The sequence below is a fragment of the Eleginops maclovinus genome, chromosome 1 (assembly GCF_036324505.1).
Source record: "Eleginops maclovinus isolate JMC-PN-2008 ecotype Puerto Natales chromosome 1, JC_Emac_rtc_rv5, whole genome shotgun sequence".
Lineage (NCBI taxonomy): Eukaryota > Metazoa > Chordata > Actinopteri > Perciformes > Eleginopidae > Eleginops > Eleginops maclovinus.
The window spans coordinates 20,751,462-20,776,202 of NC_086349.1; the positions used below are offsets into that span (position 1 = coordinate 20,751,462).

The 24,741-nt window shown below is 40.9% G+C and overlaps 1 protein-coding gene across 4 annotated transcripts in view; it reads right to left on the bottom strand.

Moving 5' to 3' along the window:
- The window catches only part of scube3 (signal peptide, CUB domain, EGF-like 3), a 72,239-nt gene that overhangs the window by 42,507 nt on the left and 4,991 nt on the right, over nucleotides 1-24,741 (bottom strand). For all 4 annotated transcript variants that reach the window (XM_063885785.1, XM_063885767.1, XM_063885776.1 and 1 more), the window contains exons 2-4: nucleotides 14,087-14,209; nucleotides 10,648-10,773; nucleotides 2,414-2,548 (exon numbers count right to left, since the gene is read on the bottom strand). In XM_063885785.1, coding sequence (XP_063741855.1) covers nucleotides 2,414-2,548; nucleotides 10,648-10,773; nucleotides 14,087-14,209 — 384 coding nt within the window. The remainder of the gene's footprint in view (nucleotides 1-2,413; nucleotides 2,549-10,647; nucleotides 10,774-14,086; nucleotides 14,210-24,741) is intronic.

Here is a 24,741-nt window from a genome sequence, read left to right on the forward strand (position 1 = left end):
GCCACTCCCCCTGTCGGTCTCACTTCACACCTGGCCGTCATCTGCAATCATGCTCACCTGGTCGTCATCTCCAATCAACTCCCCTTCATAAACCCTTGGATTCCCTGCTGTCGGTGCCAGATCGTACTTCGCTCTACAGTGGTAATGATACGTACCCGGCTCCAGTTTACCTTGTTACCTTGTTACCTTGTTACCTTGTTACCTTGTTACCTCGCTACCGAACTCTCGTCTCTTGTTGCCTTTGACCACAACCTAACTCTGTTTCCCTCTGCCTGCAGTTATCCGGATCACGCACTCCAGCTCGCCTGCCTCACCCTCCCCCCGGTTTCCGCGTCCTCTACCTGCTCCTCCACCTCACTCAATAAACCCCCTTGCATCAATTCAACACCGTCTCTTGTCTGCTCTTGGGTTCAGAATCGTTATCTTAACAGTTGTAAATGCTGTTGGGCTTTCTGAGTGACAAGAGCTGCAAAACCCAGGATCTAAAGGATCTACAAAAAAACTGTCCAGGCTTGAACCAGCAAAGCCAAGGAATCTGTAGACAGCTGGATAATTACTTCTTGAATAAATGTATTTTGTGCTAGTGATAGCAGCTGTTCATTTTCTATGATGTTGCTAAATCTTGCTTTCTGATCTATGGAGAAATCTACCAAGCAAAGAACAAAGGCAGTTCATGCTCTGCTACAGTGTGACAAACAACAAGCAGAGCAACAGCACAACAAAGAACAGTGCAGGGAACAAAATCCGGGATATTTATGCTTTGGAGTTGAAATCCAGATGAACTAAATAACCAGCAGCAAAATGTGTGTGCTCTCAAAGTCCAACTGAGAGTACATTTCATATTAGCTAAGAAATCTGTGGTAAGCCTACTTGGTCCTTTTTGCCTTACTTGGCCAATTCAGCGATATCCAAAAAGATAAAATGAATGTTAAGTCTTGTTCTTCAGTGATAGCGTTACCTATATTAGTGTTTTCCAGGGGGAGAACATTTTTGGTGATTAGTGATATTGGGCTTTATGAAATAAAATGTATTTGATTTTCCCTACTGCTGCGAGTTTCGACAGTCTCATATTTAGCTATAACCACAAATAGAGACAGCTAACACCATCTAGTCTCCCATCCTTTAATGTCTGTCAAACTGTGTGCACAAGCTTCGGATGACTCAGCACAATGTAGACGAAGAGTAACCTTTAGCGCGAATGCAGTGCTAACATTGGCTGTTTATACTAGCTAATATAGTTAGTTAGCCACCAGTTACTGTAGCTAGTTAGCTGTGTTTAATATGTTCTAAAAAGGGAGAGATGGCTTAAATCAACAAAAGTTAGCTAAGAGGTAGCTAATGCTATGTGGGATGTAAAAAATGCTTTGACAATTTCTAGAATTTTGAAAAGCTAACAACAGAGCGCCACGGAAATTAACAGCGCGTCTCCTAGCAAAGCAAGCTCTCGCTGTCAGTCAACTGTTACCATAGGAAACACCCGCCCAGAGGCCTGATTGCTACACTACTGTTTCCACAATCAGGTCAAGACATGGTTTTATTCCCTTTCAAAAATGGAAAAAGTAAGCTATAATACCATTTTTGTTTAATAGAACCTTAAGTGTGTACTTCATAATGATGAGATTCATCAAGAAAATATTTCTGAAATCAAAAATCGATTTGGACCTAGGAGGGAAAAGGCTGTGAAAATGTTGGTGACACATACTGCGAATATAGAGCGCTACTTCTCAAGAATACATCCTTCAGCAAAAAAATTAGAGCAAAGCTGAGTAACAGATGTTATACATGACAATAACAAGATTGAAACAAACGAGTGGATCTTTTACCATCTAAAACCACTGTGCTGTTGTTTCATAGTCTTGTAAACTTCTACATTGTCTGCTACAAGAGAACATGCCTAAAAGAGATGTTTTCCTGACAGCTTGCTTCACTTTTTAATACAGCTATGACGTGATAAATGTTTGTATGTCTGCAGTGCTCCTGTTGCCTCAGAGCAGGTTGGCTCTGCTCCCGTCACGTCTCCATCCCACAGGAATGCTCTATAAACAAGAGGTGTGTCGGCCCCTGGCTACACCTTTAATTGTTTTCTCTGCTCACAGTCCCCCGAAGGCCATTCTCATACCACCAATACCTTAAAATGCTGCCAAGCTCTAGATTGGTTCAATTTGAAAGGGTGGGAGCAAAACAAAAAGAGATTTATCCCTCGCAGACGGAGACACCTAGCTTTGCTCACTTTTCATTTAGGCCTGTTAGGGCCGATCCCATTCTCAGTTCAAATCTGCACAGCTCATCAACATACAGTAATATCCAACTTCAAGCCAAAGCAGCAACATATGCTGCCATTATCCATAAAGCATCAATGTGTGTTTTTGCGTTTCTGTGTGTGTGTGTGTGTGTGTGTGTGTGCATCACTTACCTTTAGGTCTTTGGATGCAGGTATGCTGGTTGTCACTCAGGAGGAATCCTTCTCTGCAGCGGCACTCGTAGCTGCCCATCATGTTGACACAAATCTGCTGGCATCCGCCGTTCCCTTCTGAGCACTCATCCACATCTGCCACGAAACAGACACACAAAACACAATTAATAAGATAACTTTGAAACAGAACAAACACTACACAGAAAACCGTTTGTCTGGAGGTTGTATGGAATAAAGATATGTCCCGTTTAATGGACAAGAAGCAGTAGCTCATTAACAAACAGAGATGGTAGGAACACAAACAAGCATAATAACTAATAATAATAATAACTCAGGTACAAGTTAAAGTCCTGCACTGAAGTTACTTAAGAGGACGTGAGTGTTATCAATAAAACATACTAAGTATAAAGAGTAAAAGTACTTGAATGATTACAAAAAATGGTCTTTGAGTGAGTATTTGACTGTTATATTTTATTTTATTGAACTATTATAAGTGGTGCATGATGATGAAGCACCTTTTTTAACTACTTTTTTGTACTTGTTTTTTTCCATTTTTAAATCCTTATAAAATGGTTGAAATGACTGACTGCAATAACTAAATGGGTGAACAACCACAGAGGTTGTGCTTTGAGTGCAAATGTCCTAAACAGGCTAACACAAGGCACAAAAAGCTGTTTAGATATCATGAAAAGCCAAAGAGGAGCTTGTCTTAAGGTGTTTGAGGAGGCCCTGTCTGCATTAATGGTTATTCGACATGGCAGCACACAGAGTTGCACTGAAAACCTCCAACTGTGCAGTACTAAGCTATAAAAATGCACACACAGCACAATCTCCTGGCAAGTGGGAAACCTGATCCACCTGGGCCGGAGTACCTGCTGATGACGAGTGTCTGTCAGCCCCATGACGGGAGGAATGCAGGGAGAGGGAGGAAGGGGGAGGGAGGGGGGTGAGAGGAAATGTAGAGATCGAAGGAGGAGAGAGACATGAGGGGATGGGAGCAGGGGGGTAACAAGCAACCATGGGAATCCACCTCAAGTGCATACAAAGACGGAGCATTTACAAAGGTGTTGCCTGAGGCCTCGTCCTGCCACGGGGCACGAAAGGGAAGCTGACCACAAACGAGAGTTGCTGACTTCATTTCCACTCGTAATGAATTGTGCACTTCCAGCTGGAACAAAAATATTTTTTCCACCAAGTCTTTGTGTGATTCGACAAATGAGCACCAGTGGAACATCTATAAATCTTTTGATATATTTGTTTATTTTCAACATGAAAGATTTGCACAATGAATGTTTTCTGCTGCTTTTATTTGTCTGGCATGCTGCAGAGCTCTGCGTCCGGGCCGTCCCTGTGCGTGACTGCAGTGTAACTCTGGAGGTGACTCTTCCCCCCGGAGACCTGGGCTCTGTCCTTTACTACTGACAGCACTGGAACCTTATCCATCCCTCTGCTCAATACATCAATAATCTGCTGTATACACAAGGCTTTTTTTTAATAAAGTGTCATGCGAAACTAATTTACTGTCTATTTGTCCAGTCTGAGAAGGCCTCTAGATTAAGTTTCCTTTCTGGGGAATTCTCAGCCAGGCAGAGTTAGAAATTCAACTTCACTATGTCTTCTCTCTTCTTTTTCCACATAAAAATGTATGTGGATACCACAAATGCAGAAACACGGAGAGTGTGCTCATAAAAAGGCACCTGGCACTGCAGAAACCTCTGGGGTTGATAAGTAGGTCAGTGGCAGGTAACACTCATGAATTTCATCAGCTTGCCAAATTTGTATGATCTCACATTTCATCAGCAATACCCTCTCGTTCCTCTAAAAACGACATGTCATGTTAAGAGAGGTTGTAGGGAAAGTGTCACTCTGGAGCCAGGTGAAGCCGAGCATTCTCCGTAAAGTTAACATTTACACTTTCATCCAAAGTAAAGGGAGGAAAGTTTAGGAAAAAATAGCCGGGCAGGCTTTCATTCAGCTGTGTGGCTACCTTGGTGTTGGCCGCCGGGTCTCATCTCCAAATCATGAAAGTGGCTGCAGCAGAGAGAACACCTTTGAGCTGATGAAAGCTGCCAATAACCTACAGCTGCACCTTTGCAGATAAACTGTTAGCAGGCAGCAGAAACCCTAACTCCACAACTTATACGGGAAAACCATCGTCACACACACATAAAGTCCCTTTCTCTCTCTTTCACACACGCAAACTCAAAGAATTCAAACATGCAAAGGCAACGCAAAATTCAAAAGTCCTCGGCCCATGCAGGAAAAATGCCCACGAGAAATGCAACCAGCCTCAGAGGGCCTAAGGGGAATTCTCTTTCCAAACCCTCAGCGCATCAATGAAGTTTTCATTTCCTGATTCCTTCATCCCTCCAAATGAGGCGTCGCCTGTCAGTATATCTCTCCTGTTTAAATAGCTCCCATACATAATTGCCTGTGTTGTGTGCTGGGCAAGGCTGGCGTCCAAAGCAAATATTTCCAAGCGGAAAGGGGTTCTGGCATGGCCAAGAGAAGTGCTCATGTTATTTGGACTTAAAACATTTTTTTTAATTCTCTAGGGAGACTGGAAAAAAAATTGTAATCAAGTTAAAAGGGCTGCCTCACTTCTGAAAAATGAGACTTGTCTCTTCTCTATCCCTGCTTTACTCGGAGAGTCGCAGGGAAAAGGAAGGTTCAAACGGAGAGAGATTAAGAGATTGGTTGTGTTTGCGGAGGCCATGTCCGCTGGTTTCTCAGATAGCCTTGACTGTATATATAACATTTGGCCTTGCGCGCAGCTTTAAAGCCGTGTAAACACCGTGGTTGCCTTACAGAAACTCCTGAACCCTTATTTTGAAGAAACATTCAACTCTTTTACTCCCTTTTTTTTCAACTTGCAGGGGGCATTTATTGCTGACCCAGAGTTTCTTTTTTTGCCTGGGGGAAAGTGAAAAACTACTGCTGTCTGTCATAAAAGCATGCATCTATCCCACTGCCTGGCTTCTGTGTGGATCAGACAGAACCGTCTCTGTGGTCTAGACAGGCCAGAGACAAGGAGGTGAGTGGACGGACTCTGGCCTGTTTGGGCATTTCATTTACAGGAGTTAAGGAGGCACACACTCTTTAATAAGGCAGCAAATCGGAGCCATGTGTTGCGACAGGCAGCAACACAGCTGGTGGACTGCAGGAGACGGCCATGCATCTCGTAGATTAATAGACACCCGCCTGGCTTGACTGAGCGTCAGTGAGGAACGAGTGGCACAAACACAGCCAGCTTCAATTAAAACAAGCTCCTTTCTTATTTCAGAGAGGATTACAGGATTTCCTCTTATTCTGCGTTACTGCTGGAGCTAAATGGCAAGGCATATTTCTTCACCCACTTGAATGAAAAATAGTCAACACGCCAAGTTTTAGCCCGGCCTGAGAGGCGATTGAGTGCACAGGCAGACGCAGAAATTGACTTTGAACTAACAAACATTCAGCCTCGGTCTGTCAGCTGAGGTTGAATAAAATAAAATGTTGCAGGAAGCCCTGATCTTTCATCTGCAGAACACATACCCTCTTCAATCAAGGATGTGTGGCTGACTATTTCAAAGTAAAACTTGATGCATTAGGACACAGTGTTTAGCTTTGAACAATTTATTAGTTCCAGGACTTCCTTTGTGCCTGTGTCTAATACCGCTAACTGGTTCACATGTGCTTAGTAAACACGAGTACAATCACTGTTTACTGCAGCGTTTCATTTTTAACATCAGCAGGTATGGGTGATTTTTTATGCCATTACATGAACAAAACTATTTACTTTTCATTAAACTCAGACTTTTACGACTTCAGGCCCATCTCCCAGGTTACCATTTTGGTAAATAAGCACAAGCTTTGATTTCTACAGTCTCTCGCTGAGTTCTTTCGTAGAGAAAAACTATGAGCTAAGATCATGCTAAATGTCATTTCTCTTTTCCCCCGAAACAAGTCTGGAAGTATTTTAAAAACAAAACCCAAGGATAAGTATTTGGTTGGACAGCCTTATGCCAAGGAGACGAGAGGCCCTGCGCTGACGTCTGACGGTTCCCAGTCTGCTTCATCCCTAAACCCAATCTCAGGCTTGAGTTTCCCTCTAAGCCCTGCCAGTGGGCTCAGCTGGAATTGTTCATTTCATGGTGGATGGGAATGAACAATCTTGAGAAAAGAGTGAGAGAGAGTGTTGATTTACTCTAGGAGCCAGCTAATGCACCAATCCTAAATCCGCCCTTTAACTCATCACTCCAGCTCCTCTCCTCTGAACTGTGGAGACACTCTCTTGTCCAAACCCAATCCAGGCATGTCACAACAAAAGTAAAGTGACTGCTAACGGGGAGACAGTGGGGTATTTGAATCTGCAGCTAGAAAGTGAGGAGAGTTAGTGCTGAGCCCCAGCAGTTTGAGTGCTATGCTGAACTCCTCTGGGGATGATGGGAGCAGGGTTAACAAGATCATCAATTCCCTCTTGACTCTATCCGACAGATTCAGGAGTTAAAGGTGGTGTTTGAGAGCACATCTCCCACACTGGTATCAAATATTTTTCTGCACGAGTGAAGGGTGAGGATGTTATCATCACCGCCTCAGAAGAGTGGCCAACACGGTCAGAAGGAATGCATTTAAGAGGGCAGCAAAAGCTGTGGAGCGAATCAGTGCCTAATCAGACGCTCTTTCATGACTACCTTTTCCCATCAGTACCAGGTCAATAATACATCATTGTGAAACCTCCTGTTGAATTAGCCATCCTTGCAACATGATCCCAAAGGATTACAACAGCAGAGATACAGGACCTGCCAGGTTATGACGCAGAGACTTTGAGATGACATATTCTATCGAAAATAGTCTATGGAACATTTCCCACCCAAAAAAAAAATCACTATTCATTTAAAGCCATTAGCACCAAACAGTGTTAACCGACGTGACCTTTTCTGAGTTGCTACTTCAAAGCTGTTCTTTAAAAGCCCATTTCAAAGCTGTAATGGCATTGCTTTTTTGTTATAGATCATGTTACGTCTTTGGGGAAGGTTAAAGTAAAAGGGCATTCATTTCCCTATAGATTGGACGGGGAATTGAGCGCTCTAAATCAATACAAATCAAATCAGTGTTGGTCAATAGAAATAAAAAAAACATGGCCTGGTAAGCTGTGTGTGAAGTCTAAGACCCCAAAATATGTTCTCTTGAAACAGGGGACACATGTATGACTAACTGAGCAGTGCATGATTTATTCCGGTAAATATGCAATGACAAAAGCGTATCCACTGCAGTATGGTAGCACTCTGTTGAACATCTGTAAAGTCTATTTCATGACTGCTTTTATTTTCCCCACTGAGTCACACTCTGCATGCAATTGTGGCATTTCCACTTTACGGCAGCATAAGAAGTATCTTCATCTGTGTGTTTTAGTTCCGCATAGAGTCAAATTTTGTGATTTGTGTTGCATAGACAGGAAGTATTTCAGATGCAGATGCTCGTGATATTACGCTACTTGAGAGAGTTTAACGAACTACCAATGATAAGAGGGGATTTGGGTTTCTGCAGGACCTCAACCAAAACACGTAGGTCATAAATGTGGGGACGGTGGTGCTACAGTGGGGAACTAATCGCCTTCCTGCATCTGGTTTTCATTCTAAAGAGGATGTGTGTTTTGAATTAAATTGACATTGATTCCTCTGTTTTTCCTAAGACTCTAAAAGTCCTTTTCAGCCTCGCCATGAAAGAGGTGAGGTGATTAAATACCATCCTTCCCTTACCTCTGCGAGATAATAGTCATGACATTTATAAAAGATGTAATCAAGCTCTTATATGCTTCACCTCCTCTGTTCAGTGGGAGCTTTGAGAGGGTACAATAGCTCCCTGTGCGGTAAATTATACAGTGAGTGACATCTCACTCCGCACAGACAGGAGCACTGCGATATTGCATTGCTTCCACCTTGCTGACTCCCTGACATCTTTGTGGGGTTTAGGGCAGTCAGAGGAGAGAGACCTCAGAAACCGGAGCGTCCCCGGCGAACGCACCAGGCAGCATTCTGTTTCACGCTCCGCCGCCTTCTGCCACCGCCCAATGTCATTATGCTGCCAACACATTCAATTACAAGGGGCCGTGTGGCACGTGCGAGCGAGCCAACAAAAGAAGACATTGACAGGGATGAGCATGCATTGGCCTAACTCATGTCCCTGAGCTGACAGTCACACACACACACACACACACACACACACACACACACACACACACACACACACACACACACTGACACACACACAAACTCACAAAGCCTGCTGGCTAAAGAAAAGCCTTAGAGGGCTGAGAGCTGAGAGTTACGGACACCACTGAGAGTTTATACGGCACTGAAAGCAAGGAAACAGATTTAATAAAGCATAATCACTGAAGCTTTGAGGAGAAACAACACGGTGTAAATCCAAAGAGAAGCAGTTTAAAGATCTCAGCATCTAAACCCCTCTGTGAACTTTTGAGAATCAGGTGAAAGTCTCCTCCTCTGCAGTCCCTGGCACATCTGGTCTATAAGGGCTCTGAGGGTCTGACCTCGTCTGGGAACCAGCTGCTTAGGCTCGCCACTCCAGGGCCAAGGGGACTAATCTTTTCTCAAGGGCCAAAAGGAGCTTAAACCTGGAATAGGAAACTGGGGCCTTAACATTAAACCGTGGCTATACCTCTTCCTATCCTCTCTTGTGTTTGTGCTGAGGATTATTTCCTAAGCAGAGCAGAGCGGAGGCATTAGAATGAGTTAAATTCTTGAAAAAATAAGTCTTTAAAGGCCTTTCAGGTCTCAAGGCAAGGGTTGGATTTGTACTTGACAGCTACATATAAGCTACCCTCCTTTGTTTGCAATGCTTAGATAAAAAAAAACATGGACTCTTAATAAGAATTGGAGAATTTTCAGATAACCAAGAAATTCTCTGACCTCTCACAAACAGGACAATTGCGGGTGAAAAAGGAGAAGTAAAAACACAGTCTGTATTTGATCGTGTGTGTTTCAGTATGACAAATTAAATCAAAGGGGTCGATGGTTGCAACTCTGTTTGATGCAACAGCAGAAGCCACACAACCATATATTGCAATTACACACCTGCACGCAAGACAGGAACTCATCCATGGCACAGCAAATGATCCGCACACAACTGAACGCTGTTGCTAAATGGCTTGGAAAATAGCCCCGCTACACAAAGTAGATACAAGTGCATAAGCGAGGAAGAGGCAGAGCATGAGGAAGGGACAAATACAGTAAGAGAGAAAGAATCTGAGAAGTGAGTGCATCGACAAGTCAGAGCAGGTTTAATATATCGATCGAAAGATCTTAATCCCAGCATTGCATGAAGTCGATATCAAATAAATTGTTGTGTGGCTTCGTCTGCCCGCATGTAAAAGCGCCTTCACAGTGAATTACTGCTAAGTGCTGATAAGTTCCACTGTCATCACTTCACCTGAATGTGAAATCCTCTTTAGCACATTGTAGGTTACTTTTCTCTATAATAACCTCACAGCAACTATAGGGGTTAGCAGACTTTCAACATCGGGTGAAATGCATCATGCTGAGGTTGTTAGCAAAAGGGAGATGATTTCTGTGGAGCAGCAGGGTCTGGCTTGGGGGATTTAAAACAAAACAAAGGAATGTAGGATGGGTAAATGGGGGAGAAGGAGTAAGACAGAATGAAGGGGGGCTGGGTGGATGATGTCTATGTTTAGCTACTCCCAGCAGCAGGAAGATCTGTGTTTTTTTCCCCAACATTTCCTAACCTTTTAAGCGTAATAGGTTCTCTCTGAGGTTAATATGAATGACACACCGGTGAAATATTAAACCATGGGAAAGTACGGCCGGCTGACGGCTCACTCAGAGCTCTCAGCCCAGGGTCAAGCTCTTCATAAATTCCCCACTGTTAATCAGACTTATAAAAAAAATAAGTCTCCTTTTCTCTTTTGTGAAAACATATTCAGAGACAGCCAGCTATGTGGATCAAGGAAAGAGCTCATATCGGATGCAGCGACTAATAAGGGCTCTATTCAGCCGGAACATATATTACCATTCATGATGTGACATTAGACATTCAGTTAGAAGAATTTATGTAACCTCACGCGGTATGTCACAATGAGTTTGACACGTACTGTATGTGTTCACGTAATAAAAAGCCCCTTGTATAACAACCTTTTCCTGCATAATAAGACAGCTGCGGAATCCTTTAAGCATGCACACGCTGTGTTAAGTGCACACACACTATCACACACTCACCTAGACAATTGTGCCCGTCGTGTGCCAGGCGGAAGCCATCATAGCATGTGCATCTGTAATTTCCCGGGATGTTTATGCACTCATGGACGCAGCCACCGTTGTATTCAGTTGCACACTCGTCGACATCTGCAGAGAGAAAATACACAATGATGTGAGAGCAAGGAGGCAATAATCAAACACACTTGAAAAAGCTGTCTCGCCATCATTGTAGACAAGTTAAAACAGAGAATGGTGTAAAAACATAGGATTTAAAGAAAAAAGTATACTTTATAAATGCAGAGAGGATTACCATTTTTAAGATTGTTTGGTAGTTTTCGCTCTACTCTTACTAAAAGAGATGTAAGATGGTCCATTCATTTTTGTAGGGTTCAAGCATATTTTGTTATTTACTGAGATAATATTCTGAATTGAAATAATGAAAAATATTCCTATCATCCGGTGCCTAGTTAAGAGTGAAGATGTTGGTCAGCCATTAAGGGAACAAATATGATTAACTCCTTCCCCTGCAGAAAGTCAGAAGAGAGCATCAAAACCACTCTAATGTTTGTAAGTAGTGGTTGCCAGTTGGCTTAGTATAAAAAATATCCATTTGCCAGAATCATTAAAGCTTGATAATTAACACATTTACTGTCAAGGGAAATTCATATGCCCCAAGAAAGATTAAAAAATAGACATGTTTCTCGAAGTGTCACAAAAAACTCCTCTAAAAATCTGTGAGAGCAATTGGCCGCTGGGTATAATACAGACAATTAAAATGATCTGTTTCGTTCAATCTCTACTTTATTAAGAGCTCTCACGAGGCAAACAGGGATGAGGCCACTGCTGAGGTAATTAGCTGGCTCACCTGTTACTGATGTAACTTAAGTACATGCCAGAGCTTCACTGATTTTTAAAAAATATCTTAATTTTCTAACAGTTTGATGTTAAGACTTTGCTTTTTTCATTGGAATTTGTTGTTGGCAGGATGTTAAAGCCTCTGCAGCAGTATTTGGTGAATTATTGGGTACTCAAAGCTTTCTACTGAGACAGAAAATAAAGTCATTTGTCACAATTAGCAAATATTTAGAATAATAGAAATGATAATTATACTTATACTATACAAAACACAACAAGTTATAGGGACAATGTCATTATTGTATGCCTAAGCACATCACCAGAAAGGAATCTACAGGACTTTACCACATTATTGACTTTTACAATCTGACTGGGAGACAATAATTAATAAAAGGCTAATATTGACCATTTCCTTTCCTCAGTCCTTGTAGCTAAACCAAAGGAAACGCGACACATAACGAAGAGAGCAGAGGACCGTAAGATAAAGAGACGCTGCAGATTGGAGTGACAGTCTGAGAGCAGTTGTCTCTTATGGTTATGATGATGGTTGAAGGCCCTGTACTGAGGTGACCCAAACAAGGTGGATTGAGAACTCTGCGTACTTCCACTCAGCACTTCAGGACCCATTCAGGGCCGATGATCCCGGTTGCTCAGCTCCTCTCGGAGATTCTGGGCTTAATTCGACTTGACAGCAGAGGGATGGGACTGAAACAAAGAAACACTTTCCTGCTCCCTGCCTCTCTACTTCCCACACATCTGTCATTCCCCGATCCCAGCACTCCATCAGCCACCCCTTTTCTCTGCTCCTCTCTCAACCTGAAACACTCACCGCATGTTAATAAAGTCATTTTTTCTCCAATAGCTTTGAATTTGTCTTTATCTCATGCTTGTCACGTCCTCCAAACTTTTCTCCCTTCACATCTACGAGATCAGTGGATGTAAATACATACAATTATTTTATTCTGAGGCTGAAATGTAAGGGATGGCCTATAAAAAAAATTACATTTAAGTTTAAGTTTAAGTGTGGTTTAATGACAAGAATGTAATATACAATGAAATACAATATATCAGACTTTATTCAGAAAAAATAAATGTAAGATCATGGACAAATTTCCATTTCTGTATTTTTTTTGCAGTTCACCAACCTAAATTATAAAGGCAAACGCAATAAAGCTAAAGGTGAAAAAAAATGACCCTGTAATGTATTTCTAAAGCAGTAAAATTAAGTCACTGTTATAAAGAAAATGTACTAAAATGAAAAGATTTTCAGTGAAATTACCTTCACCTCGAGTGTAATTTAAACAGAGACCTAAAAACAGATATAAATCCCCTTTTTCTCGGTACCATCTCTCTGCAGCTGTACACGGATAGACTGTCTGGTAATTGAAAAAGGGAATTTTGCACAACAAAAGCAAATACTTCGGGAGATAAGATAAGGCAAGGTTTACCTAAATTAAACTACTGAAACATATAAGAGTATTAGCTTCAGATAAACGCATTTTTGTGCAAAATAGGGTTCTTTTTTTGTTTTATAACTTTCTAAAATAATTTTAGGATGGGATCTGTTTTTTTAAGCAAGAAATGTCCATATTGTCACCGGATGATTATGAGACTTGAAAAAATGTGACTGCATCATTTAACAGCAGACACATCAAGATAAAGCCTTATAGGAATCATAACATCTCACCTGTTGCTACAGGTCATACTGAACAAAGCCTTTAAAGCTAAAAGTCCAAACTGAACCACGGACTATAAAGAGAAGCATACAGCATGGAAACATTAGCTTTCCTTTTTGGGATTTCTGCTGCTCTCTTTCGCAAATAATTAATAAGAACTATTCTTCTCAAATCAATCCTCATTTATATGAACGCTACTTTTAAATTGTACAAGTGCATTGTGCCTTGAAGAGACGTCAGCCAACCTTCAGTTCTATGGAAACCTGACCTTGCACATATTTTACAATAGATTCAATAAGGCCAACTTTTATGACCTACAGGCAGGAGGCCATGAAAAACACCCTGTCAAGTTAATGAAAGAATAATAATAGTGTGGAAAAAAACGACATTGTAAAATATGGTTTTGTAATAATATTAATAAAAATGTTGGAATATAATGATCGGGAAGCTGTGGGCACATTGAGAAAGGTTAACAAAACAGACTTATGTCTGACAGTCTACAAGGCCTGCCTCTGGCTGTGGAAATATCCCTGGCTGCTTGGCAGAGCCTCCGACTGCCGTTTCAGCCACTATCTTAATTCTCTCCTCCAACATGTGTAGGAAATTTACTGCCTCATTTCATCTTGTCACAAAGGAGCACTCTGCACCTGGCTTTCCCCTTCCTCTGTCTGCCGCTATCCCTCGCTCTCTCTCCAACCTCTTCGGGAGAGTCTTAAAGCTAGTGAGTTATGTTGAGTGAGACAGAAGGTCTTATCAAGCCTGTCACTGGCCCAAGGGCTTACGTTCAGATAGATGAGGCAAATCAACTTGAGAAATGTTCCTTTTACTTTAATGTACTGTAAAAACCCTTCCTGTGCTCTCACCGACGGGAGAAGAAGTGTGTGCTTCCAACCACAGCAAATTAGCACATTAATCCGTTAAAACTTTACCTTCACAGTGTTTTCCATCCCCTTTATAGCCTGACTTGCAGATACATTTGTATGACTTCAGGGTGTTCTGACAGATTGCATCGATGCTGCAGTTGTCAAGCGCCTCTGCACACTCGTCCACATCTAGAAAAGGAGGAAAGAGGGAGGCGGTGGTTAGTGGAAGGAGCAGAGGCTTTCTTCATGAGGGTGCAAAGACACAGATTTTTTTTCAAAATGTCAAACTCTTACATTCATTAAAATGTAATTGGTTGAGCTACATCCCAACACTTACCGAAATCCAAAAAACACATAAAGGTGATAACTGTAACCCTTATTAAATGATGCCATTTTCAAGAACATTTATTCCAGGGTACTTTTTGTCTGAGTGGTTACAGAGAAAGCCACATTACAACCATGTCCAAGAGGATGGGATTCCAACCTTGTTTTTTTTTTTTTTGCAGGCCATAACACTCTTAACCCCACCCCAATTATCTCTCTAACACTAAAAACGCAAAAAAGGACCCAAAAAAGTTACCTTTAACTGATCAACTGGGCATTTTTCTCTGTTGAAAAGCAAATATCCAACAGGAGCCTTAATAACACATAAAATGAAAACCAAATAATACATAATAACATATTGATTAGTTCACTAATTGTTGCAGCTGTAGCACAATGGTTTTTAATTACCTGCCTTCAATGGAATACAAATAAAAAGTATACAGGCAAAAGGCCAGCATGCATGACAGTTTAACCATCTACGTGTAGCGTGTTAGCATGCTCAACAGAAAGTACAGATGAGGTTGATGTCCATTCCGCTAGAGACGCAAGTGTTCAGTCAAAACATTTGGGACAAATTGAAATAATGATCTAGTGGTACACTAGAGGAACATTCAGAAAAGCCACTATGGACATTTGAACCATACCGCAAGGCAATTCTTTCCCAAAGTTTTTTGATTTCATGCTTACAGTGGGGAAAGCACGGAAAAGTAAAGGGATCGCCAAAGGCAATAGGATTCCTCCTCTGTGGACAATGAATATTTGTACCAAAAGTTTTGAAAAATCCAAGCATACATTGTTAGGATATTTAAGTCTGGACAAAAGTGGTTGACCAAACAACAGATGGAGATTGCCATCTGTAGAATCATACTGCCAACAAGGCTAGAAATCCAACAAAACCTGAAGCATGTACATGGATAAAAAACATTTGAGCATTTAATGTTTGGTACAGTATGAACTTTAAACAAACAGGATGTCAAATCCTAGAATAATGAATCACATTTAGGCTTAATTATATCTCAAATCCCAGAATTACAGGTATGGGCAGGTATGAAATAGCTCTGTAAAAAAGGTTTGTGGAAATATTGTGTAACGTCTGGAAAGTTTGAATTGTAAGACAGAGAATGTGAAAAGATAGAATTGAAATGGATTTAATCGGAAGCAAGATCAGGTTTGCCTCATGGAGCCCCTAATCCCACAAAATCCCAGTTAACTAGCCCAGGTGTTTAGGATTACCCCCTTGCACACAGGGGAAGGGCAGCTTAACCAGGTTTACATAGCTTCCAATATCACTCTTATCACAAGCCCTCTGCAGGAGCTGGCTGATCCCACTGGGAAATGACCTGTAACCTAAACCCTGATATTGCCCATATCTGCCTATTCCTGGAGGACATAAAGTCTGCTGTGGACAGAAGGACAGTGATGGCAACGAATACACAAAATTGAATTGAAATTGAAGGTAATTTCAAAGGTTTAAACACCTTTATGCAAACGTAGTGAGTCATCACAACAGAAGCCTGATAATGATGGTATTGCTTTTGAAGAACACAAGGCTACCAGGCCAGATCCATTACTATCCTGCTAATATGTGAATTGTAAGTGTCTGAATCAAGGTTAGGTTTAACAAGACAAAGATACCATGCAGCTGGTAGCAGCTCTGTGATGCTGGGCTGTGCTTAATGCTAACATCAACATGCTAACATGATCACAATTATTATTTAGAGCTGTAATTAAACTGTTATCCCAGAAGTCACAGAACCTCATTCATAATCATAAGGTTGTGGGTTCCCAGCCCCTGCAGTAAAACCGGTTGATGTACCCTTGGGCAATATACTGAACTTCCTTTAAAGAGTTGTAAAGATTGGACAAAGCACTAAACAATTCAGTCCATTTACCAACCATTTATTAATCAGTATATGTATGAGTATTCCTGATGAAAGGTTAAGGGACTCTCTTTTTTGCCTAGAATTCTACATATCAAAATGTATATATCTGTACTTGTATTTAATCACAATATTTCTAACTATTGTTAGGACATTTCCCTAGAAACACACAATAGTGACTCTAGAGAAGTCAAGGCCTCACCACATTCATTAATGGTGCTTTCACACCAGACCAAGAGGAAAAAAATATATCTTTTTGTATTTTAGTCCTATTCCAGTTGCTATTCATTACAACTTTTTAAAAACAAACCAAGAGAACTCATGAAGATATACTGACAGCGTACTTGCTATTGAACCACTATTGTGGCCTGCATCATCAGGGCCAACTTGGGAAAAACAACTTTGATTACTCAGAGAAGTTTTAAGCACTTTGACGCAACACAAAGAGCTCACGATATCATAAAACAATAAATGACTATGCATATTGCAAATAGACTTCATTTTATGAATAATGACTAACAGATAGAGATGAGACAAAAAACAACCTGACGCATTAAGGATTTCAGGCTTACCGTAGGATCACTTTTACACACTTTATAATGAACTTCATGAACTGACAAAGTTAGATAGATCATAACATCGTAATCGGCAGATGGAGTTATCAGTTCAGCTTTTTTAAATCCTGTCATTTGATTGCTTTGACAGAACCACTAATGAGAGATTTTACATAACCCCAAATGCAGTATACCAATTGGAAAAACATACCTGAGTTTGTTTTAACCATGGCTTAAGGTTGGGTGTAGTTTAATATTCTTGCCTGGTTTGAAGTGGTGTACATTACCATCCCAGGACCCAAACCAGCTTTCCTAATAGCACTAGACTTTTAGATATCTGAGTCAAGTTTAAAGGTTTGAAAACAGCATAGCCAGTGGATTTGACCAATTTCCCAAAAGTTAAGTGTTAAACATCTGCTTTTTGTCACCTGACACAAAAGCCGAGCATGAACACTGAGCTGACCACATTAAGTGATACCAGCTGAATTGTTTTTGAACAGTACGAACATTCATGTAATGATTTGTAAAGTATTAAGAGTTTGTTTAAATTTCTGCTACGTTCAGTAAGGAATATAGCACTAGGGAAAGTTGTGGCTCCTCTCTTGCCAAGTTTCCACACAGCCATTTAGTGATGCACGAGCTCCCCGCGCCTTGCATTGATTTATATTATGTGAGAACAATAAAGATTCTCCTGAGGAGCAGCCCTGGTGCTTCCTCTTTACACACCATCTTCCAGGATAAGAACAGAACAGACTGTGTGAAGTATTTTTTCAATAGAGGAGTCATTTATCACAAAGGAATATCTGTCCTATTGTCAAGTTTCTTGGTGCCTTGGTCTCCCTTATAATTAATATTCATTATGACCGAAACTCAAAGAATCCCTCTTTTCATCTTGTTATTAATGTTTCCATCTGGATCATAAGTTCACTCACACAAAAGCACATTCTCGAGCTCACACACACTATTTTAAAACAAAGCCTCAATTCTGAAACTTTCAGCAGGATTCAAAGAGTCACATCATAACCAGCTGAAATCAGCTGAAAGGTTAATGATGAAACTGAAACACAAATATACGGTGCAGAAAACCAGTAAATTATATATCTGTCTCCTCAAGTCAAATTACCATGCAGACTTGTTTAATGGTGTTATTCCTTCAGGCAACTGTTGAGAGCAAAAGAGGCACCAGATATGAATCTGTAAGTAACTCTGATGTTATGTTACCGGCATCTTATAATATAATACCTCCACTAAAATGGTTAATGATGACAGAGCAGCTTGCTTTGCATTTAGGGTTTTAAACTAACAAAACAGCGCTATGTTTGGTAAAACCACATAAATTATTTAACCGACTGCGCAAAAGCTGCTACCTCTTAAAAAGCTCCTTACAATCTATAAAAGGATGGCACATCTGCATTACAGCTACACCTTTGTGCCTGAGACAGCACCAGCTACCACTACACTGTAAGAACACATGAAAAATAAATTAAGTCTGTGCAAACTCATTTAACAAAACTGGGAAACCGACCAAGACACAAGCAATTTGTGACTTCAACATTCCCAGTGCCCTTAGTGTGAGTTGCACAAATTTGAATAAAAACAAATTAGGACACCCTAGCCCACAAACTATAAAAGCTGTTTCCTTTTTAAAATCTTCCCATAAAAGTTACTGGGAGTTTTCCAACAGACACATGAACAACAAAACCTAAATGTGCTGGTTATGTTGGAAACCCAACATGTCTTTGCTGTGGAAATAAACATGTCAGAATCAATATACCCTTATGTTCCAGAAGAGAATCCTCTGAACACTTTGAGGGGAAAAAAAACATGGAGCATGCTCAGAAATGCTGCTCTGGTAATTGACTCATGCCCGAGATGAAAAGATTGTGTTTTCATTGAATTTCTTTCATTCTTTTGTGTTGAGGAATCACAGTTGTTGGAAACAAGTTAAGGCAGTGGAGGATGAAGCCAACGCTTCGAGACAAGGATGAATAAACAACGCCAAAACAACAAAACCAAAGAAGAAAGGGATGTTGGGCAATGCTCAGATGTTTAAACAGTTTCCTTCTGGGAATGTGTCATTTTGAATATTGCTGCTGTTGCTGCCCTCCTTTGGTTCACGCACTTGAGCACATCAACGCCACAAGAAGCTGGAGTCTGTGTTTGAACCCAGTGACATTCTCAGAGTAGTGAGTTTAATGATATTGTTGGATGAAAACAAGATGTACAATAATGAAACATGTTTTCACTCCCCTTAAACCGACTCACTTCATGCTCTATTGTCTGCTCAATGAAACTCGCTGTGTGTTAAACTACTAAATGTATCCTCACTTTCTCTCAACTCAGCAAAGCATATCTTTAATTTCCGTAGGTGGCAAATGGAGAGTTTCAGGGCTAGTGGGGCATATTAATGTGATTTATTATACTTGTATTACATTTTCTGGAAAAAAAACATCCTTATGTCCTCAAAGATGGTTATTAGGAAAGTTACTCTGAAAAGCCATTAGTCCATTTATTCCCTGCATGAATGTCAGAGCTGCCGGCTAAGGGCTGCTGGCCGTGGAGGTGAGACCCTGTCAGAGGTGCTTTTCCTCCCTGATTTATGAGAAGACCATGGGATAAGCGGTGTATTTAGCTGGGCCGGCTCAAGGGGGTGTTAGCAGAAATAAAACTCAGAGGGTAGAGCGCGAGTGTGTGGGAGAACTGTAGTGCTGAAGGTGTGTAGTTCAAACATAGGGTAATGTTTACTTTGAGTGTTGAGACCCTCGCTGTTTGCTTTGCCCCAAAACTGCCCCCCTCCAGCCCATCACCTTTCCTTTAGATACAGAAATAGACTGAGTGGAGCTGGGACACCCATAGGTGTAGCTTTACTGGCGCTGCCTGCAATCAACTTTCAAAATAATCGTCAAAGAATATGGACCAAGTGATGCATTCAGTCAGCGGGAGCAGCAGAGTATTCAGCTGTGTATTCCTGACAGAATGATTTGAGGGCTTTTCAACGGTCACAGTTTCATGTCAGAAACAAAACATTCTTTCTTGACAAAAGCATTTTCAGATGAAATTCATCGTTTTCATGAGCTCCTTGCTGGAAAGGCGGAAGGGTTCTGGGTTCAAGTCCATAAAAAGGTGTTCTTAGGATCACAGCGTTTGTCATACTGCGTATAATTACAAAGGAACAAGTATTGTAATTATCAATCTTAGAACCACACTTACACTATACTTAGGGTTGTGGTTGTGCAGGATGGGGTTAAGGTCAGGATAATGACTTCAGCTACAGAGCAGCAGAGGCTGAATGTCTGATTCTGTGTGAAAGAAGGTAACACTTCTTTATCTACTTGCTGTAAATGACCCATATGATGGTTTGATGTTCAACTCACAAACATCTGTTGTAAAGGCAAAGCAAAGGGCTTGGAAAAATGTCTAATTTCCTCAGTCTAGCTTTGGGATTGGAGAAAAAACAGCAAGCAATGTTTTGTACCGCTAGAGAAAAAGGAAAATGAATATGTCCAATGTCCCTATACACATTTGAAGATTCCCATGCAGACATGTTTAAATACCAATACAAATACATTTCCACAAATAAGTTTACCTACCTTGTTAAAATTGTTCAAATTACATCTACTCCTTCACCCGCATCAGAATAATCTAGAATTTTGACTACTTGGTACAAGATGTCTCCTACTTCCCCAAAGTCTTTCCTTGATTTGCTTTCAAAATAGTTCTAGATACATTTTAAACTCAGATTTCAGGTGAGCACAGACAAACTTTCCCCCTTCAGAAGATAAATGTAAAAGCTAACTCTGCACATACCTCATTATGCACAACTCAAAACACAACAACTAAAAAACAATAAGTATCCCACTTCTCTTTTAAATGTTGTATACGCTCACCACATCACAGATATATTAGTTGCCTGAATTGGTCTACACCCAGTGCTATATATGGTAGGCACTAATGAGAGGAAGTGAGTATGAGGTTGTGGAAAGGACAGGAACTATGGCTGGTTGTTGCAAAACTATCACAGCACACTGGAGAAATGTCACAGGTTTTCAAAATGTGCAGGGCAGCTGACCCCCCCATCCCCCCCCTCCCTCTGCCCCCACAGAAAAATGGTTTTGATGAAATGCAGACGTCAACATTAACACAAAATTTAGCATCTCTCCCCCTCTTGCCAAGATCCCCTTCAGCTAATGAAGGGACACTCTGTTGGCTGTCCAGCAAACTTCTAAAAAGTTGTGAATAAAAATATCAACTGCTTCCATTCGGGATATTTACACTCATCCTTCACACACTCTAAATGTTTAGGAATCATGACCACTGACTGATCCTGTGCTTTCAGAAACTGTGATCACAACTTCAAAACCCCGGGTCCCTCCCTGCTTGTGTCCACCAACCATGAAGCCTCAGATGAATCTGGGGCCGGAGCAAAAATGAACAAAAACATGAAAGCTGTTTAAGGACGGCAATATCTTGTTAACATGCTGAAAGACTATCTATGCCTTGAACTTGTTTAAACCCAAAGTGTATAAGACTTCCTTTCTATTATTTATGGTTATTAACCTTGTGAACTTTGTGCTTGTATATTCTTTAAAAGGGCACTCAGTTTACTGATAAGGGACAAGTCAGCCTGTGAAGTCAATAATGAAATGTAATGGAGGGAGTTTGAAAAAACTGATGATGTATTCAAATGAAAGGTTGTTATTGAGTTGCATTATGGGAATTAGTTAGTTGGATTTAATGTGTTTAAAGTTTTACTAGTTTCCCCTTTGGCATTTAATACATTGACGTGACCAAACCTAACAAATTATAGTCCATCCTTTCAATTTCCATTGAACAAAACAGGGAATAACTTAAGGCGAATTTAAACCCTGTATTATTCTTTACATTTTTTTAAAAGCTTCCAATAACCTGGTAAGCTTATTAAGTCCACAATTAGAGATGTACCCATTGTTCTACAGTTGACCTTTTCTGTAAGGACTGATCTAATTAATGGGTATTTTGGGTTGGGGAGTTCGACTAACTCAACACATACAATGTATCTGCTTTCCATCAAAAAAAAGACAGCCCCGATGATGAGACAAGTCTTACCTTGTTTCATTTATAAAACATTACTCAAACTCTCCGAACAAATAATGTTGATTCTCTTATTTTGATCACAGCCCAAGCATCTGGTGCTCTGCTTCTCCTTTAGCATGTGTGGCCCTAATAGACTATGACTCACAGACCTCCGGACCACCTCCTGAAGAAAAACACTTATTACAGTAATTAAGTGAATCATGGAGTAATACTAAGGGAGCGTAGAGAGGTTGACATGACATGCTCCAAGTGCTGGGGGTCTAATATTTACCACACTGAATAATTGAGCATTGTAACCATTTCCCATGATGAGTCAAAGTGACAAGAAATTCATTTGTACCTTTCAGGGGATTTTTGAACCTTCTTGGCATGTGTCGTCCACTGTTAATGGCCCCATGCACCTTATTTTATACACGGAAAGGGTGGCACTTAGACCAGCTGTATACCTTATATTTATACAAACAGAGCTAACTGACATGACACTTTACCCTCTGCACACAGCAATTACATTCATTGGTGGTTACTTTAACCAGATACAGTACCGACTATAAAGATGGCAACGTAGCAATTACAGCACAAGTGTGATATTTTTAGTTGTTTCCTGTCAAACTGGAGCATAAAGTGAATGGTTCTCTGTGTAAGCTGTGAAGCAGGCATTAAAGCTCAGAAATGTGAAGTTCAGTGGGCTGGAACTGACTGGATATATGTTTCGCTTAAATGCAGTGAGACAGCATAATCACTTATTGCTAACATTTCACTCGTACAGACGTATAAACTGTTTGATGGCCTCTTCATCACTACTGCATTTCAATCTGACTGAAGCACGGGGTGTCAGAGCAGAAAATATGATATCTGAAGGTTTTTTTAAGGAGGTAAAAATGTTAGGGCAAGTTTACTGTAGGAGGAAACTTCTGGCAACCTTTTTTAGAGAAATATTTGTCACTGAAAACAAATAATAATCAAAAGCACGACAGTTGGTCAGTTAACTTGCATCCAAGCAAAACATTAAAATATAGTTTGTAATAAAATATGAGGAGTAAAAGCTACACATCTAAAGTCTGGAACTATTGTACTTTTTGCTTTTAAAATTATAATTTAATATTGCTGTAAATGTTCCTATTGATGGATGATCAATGCATCATTACTGTTGTAATATGATCCCAATATGGATATTATTGTTATAAGTATTATTATTGAAAACTAAATACATATTTTTAGCCATAAACATTTTGTGCAATATATAGACACCTGGCCACTGAGAGTACCCTGTTTAAACATGTGAATTACATACATGAGCACATTTTAATATTACAGTATATCATGGGCTGATTGCTTTTAGAGCTACAAATTAACATATTAAAACACGTTACAATGGACTCTTGAAACTTAAGATGGGAATTATTTTCTAACATTTGGACGGACCAAATGATTAATTCATTAATCCATAAATATACTGCGGATTAATCAATAATAAACATAACTCTAGTTGCAGCCCAAATGCCTGTATGATCAATTGCATAATGATTTAAAACAAAGAGCCGTGAAAACCAGTGCTTGCCATTAATCAACAGCATAAACTATTACAGTCTGCAATAAATATATATCTGGAGTTCAGTGGGGGTGATTAAATACTGCAGAGGGTCATGTGTTTTTTCCCATGCCTCTGTCCATTGAGGAAGTCCCATATTCATCAGTGAAGTCATCCCTCTTTCTACCCAGAATGCATTGGCCAGAACCCACCAAATAAATAACGGGTCTTTTTTTTTCATTTGGATTCCTTGATGTATTAGGTTGGATTTTTCCATTACTAAGCAGAATAAGAGCATTTCCTTTGACTTCCAGCAGTCTCTAAAGCTGGCGCTCACCATCAGGAATGTAAACACACACAGTCTGTAAACAAGGCTCTCTCTGACCCCCAACCCCCCTCCGACAACGCTGACCACCGCAGACCAGCCTAATGACGTCCCTCGCTGACCCCCCCAAACTCTCAAAGAGAGACGCAGCCCCATTATTCAGTGGAGAGGTCACAGGGGGGAGCGGGGAAGAGAGGCCAAAGAGGAGGAAGGACGGTGGGGCGTCAGCTGTGGGTCTAAGAAAGTATAGAGCCTGAGGTGACAGTCCCACTGATATCTCCTCCTGAGTCACAGTATCCCCAATCAGTGAGTAATGTAACAGAAACACAAACGTGGTCTCTGTGGAGGGGGGGTTAGAGGATTAATGATCTGAGAGCTGCTGCAGCTGGCTCAGGGACGGCACGGAGGCTCCGCAGCAAGCCATCAGCACATTTGAAGGGGGCTCTGGAGGTGAGTTTAAGTCTGGGGGGGTTAAAGTGCCATCAACACTGATTCCATCCTCCCCCGAAACCAACAGGGATGTTGTCAGCACAGTGCCGCATCTGCACAGAGAACAAAGGCCACTGACAGGCCGAGAGGGAAAGAGAGGCGGAGGTGGGAGCAGGAGAGAGTTTTTAAACCACAACTCCACAATTGGGAGAAGCATCACAGGACTCATTTGGAACATATTGTTCAGATTAAAGCCTCAATAAATAAACAAGCTCCACACCAGCTCTGCAATCCTCAGTGTGAGGGGGTTTGCATGTTTCACCACCGGACACTGGTGTTGCATACAAAGCAGTTGTCATGGTGTTTGCAGGAAAAGTTTGGGTGATTTAAACTACTTTTTCCTCTTGTTGCACAAAATCCACACTGTACAAAATTGTGAACCCTACAACCATTCTAAATGAGCTGACAAATAATGGTCACAGGGGTGTCGCTAGCTGCTGATAAGGTGATTTTCTGCTTGAGAAAGTGAGAAAAGGAGCCATGACAGGAATCTGAACAGCTGATGTGTTCCTCTGGGGATTAACAGGGAATCTGCAATATCTACAGGT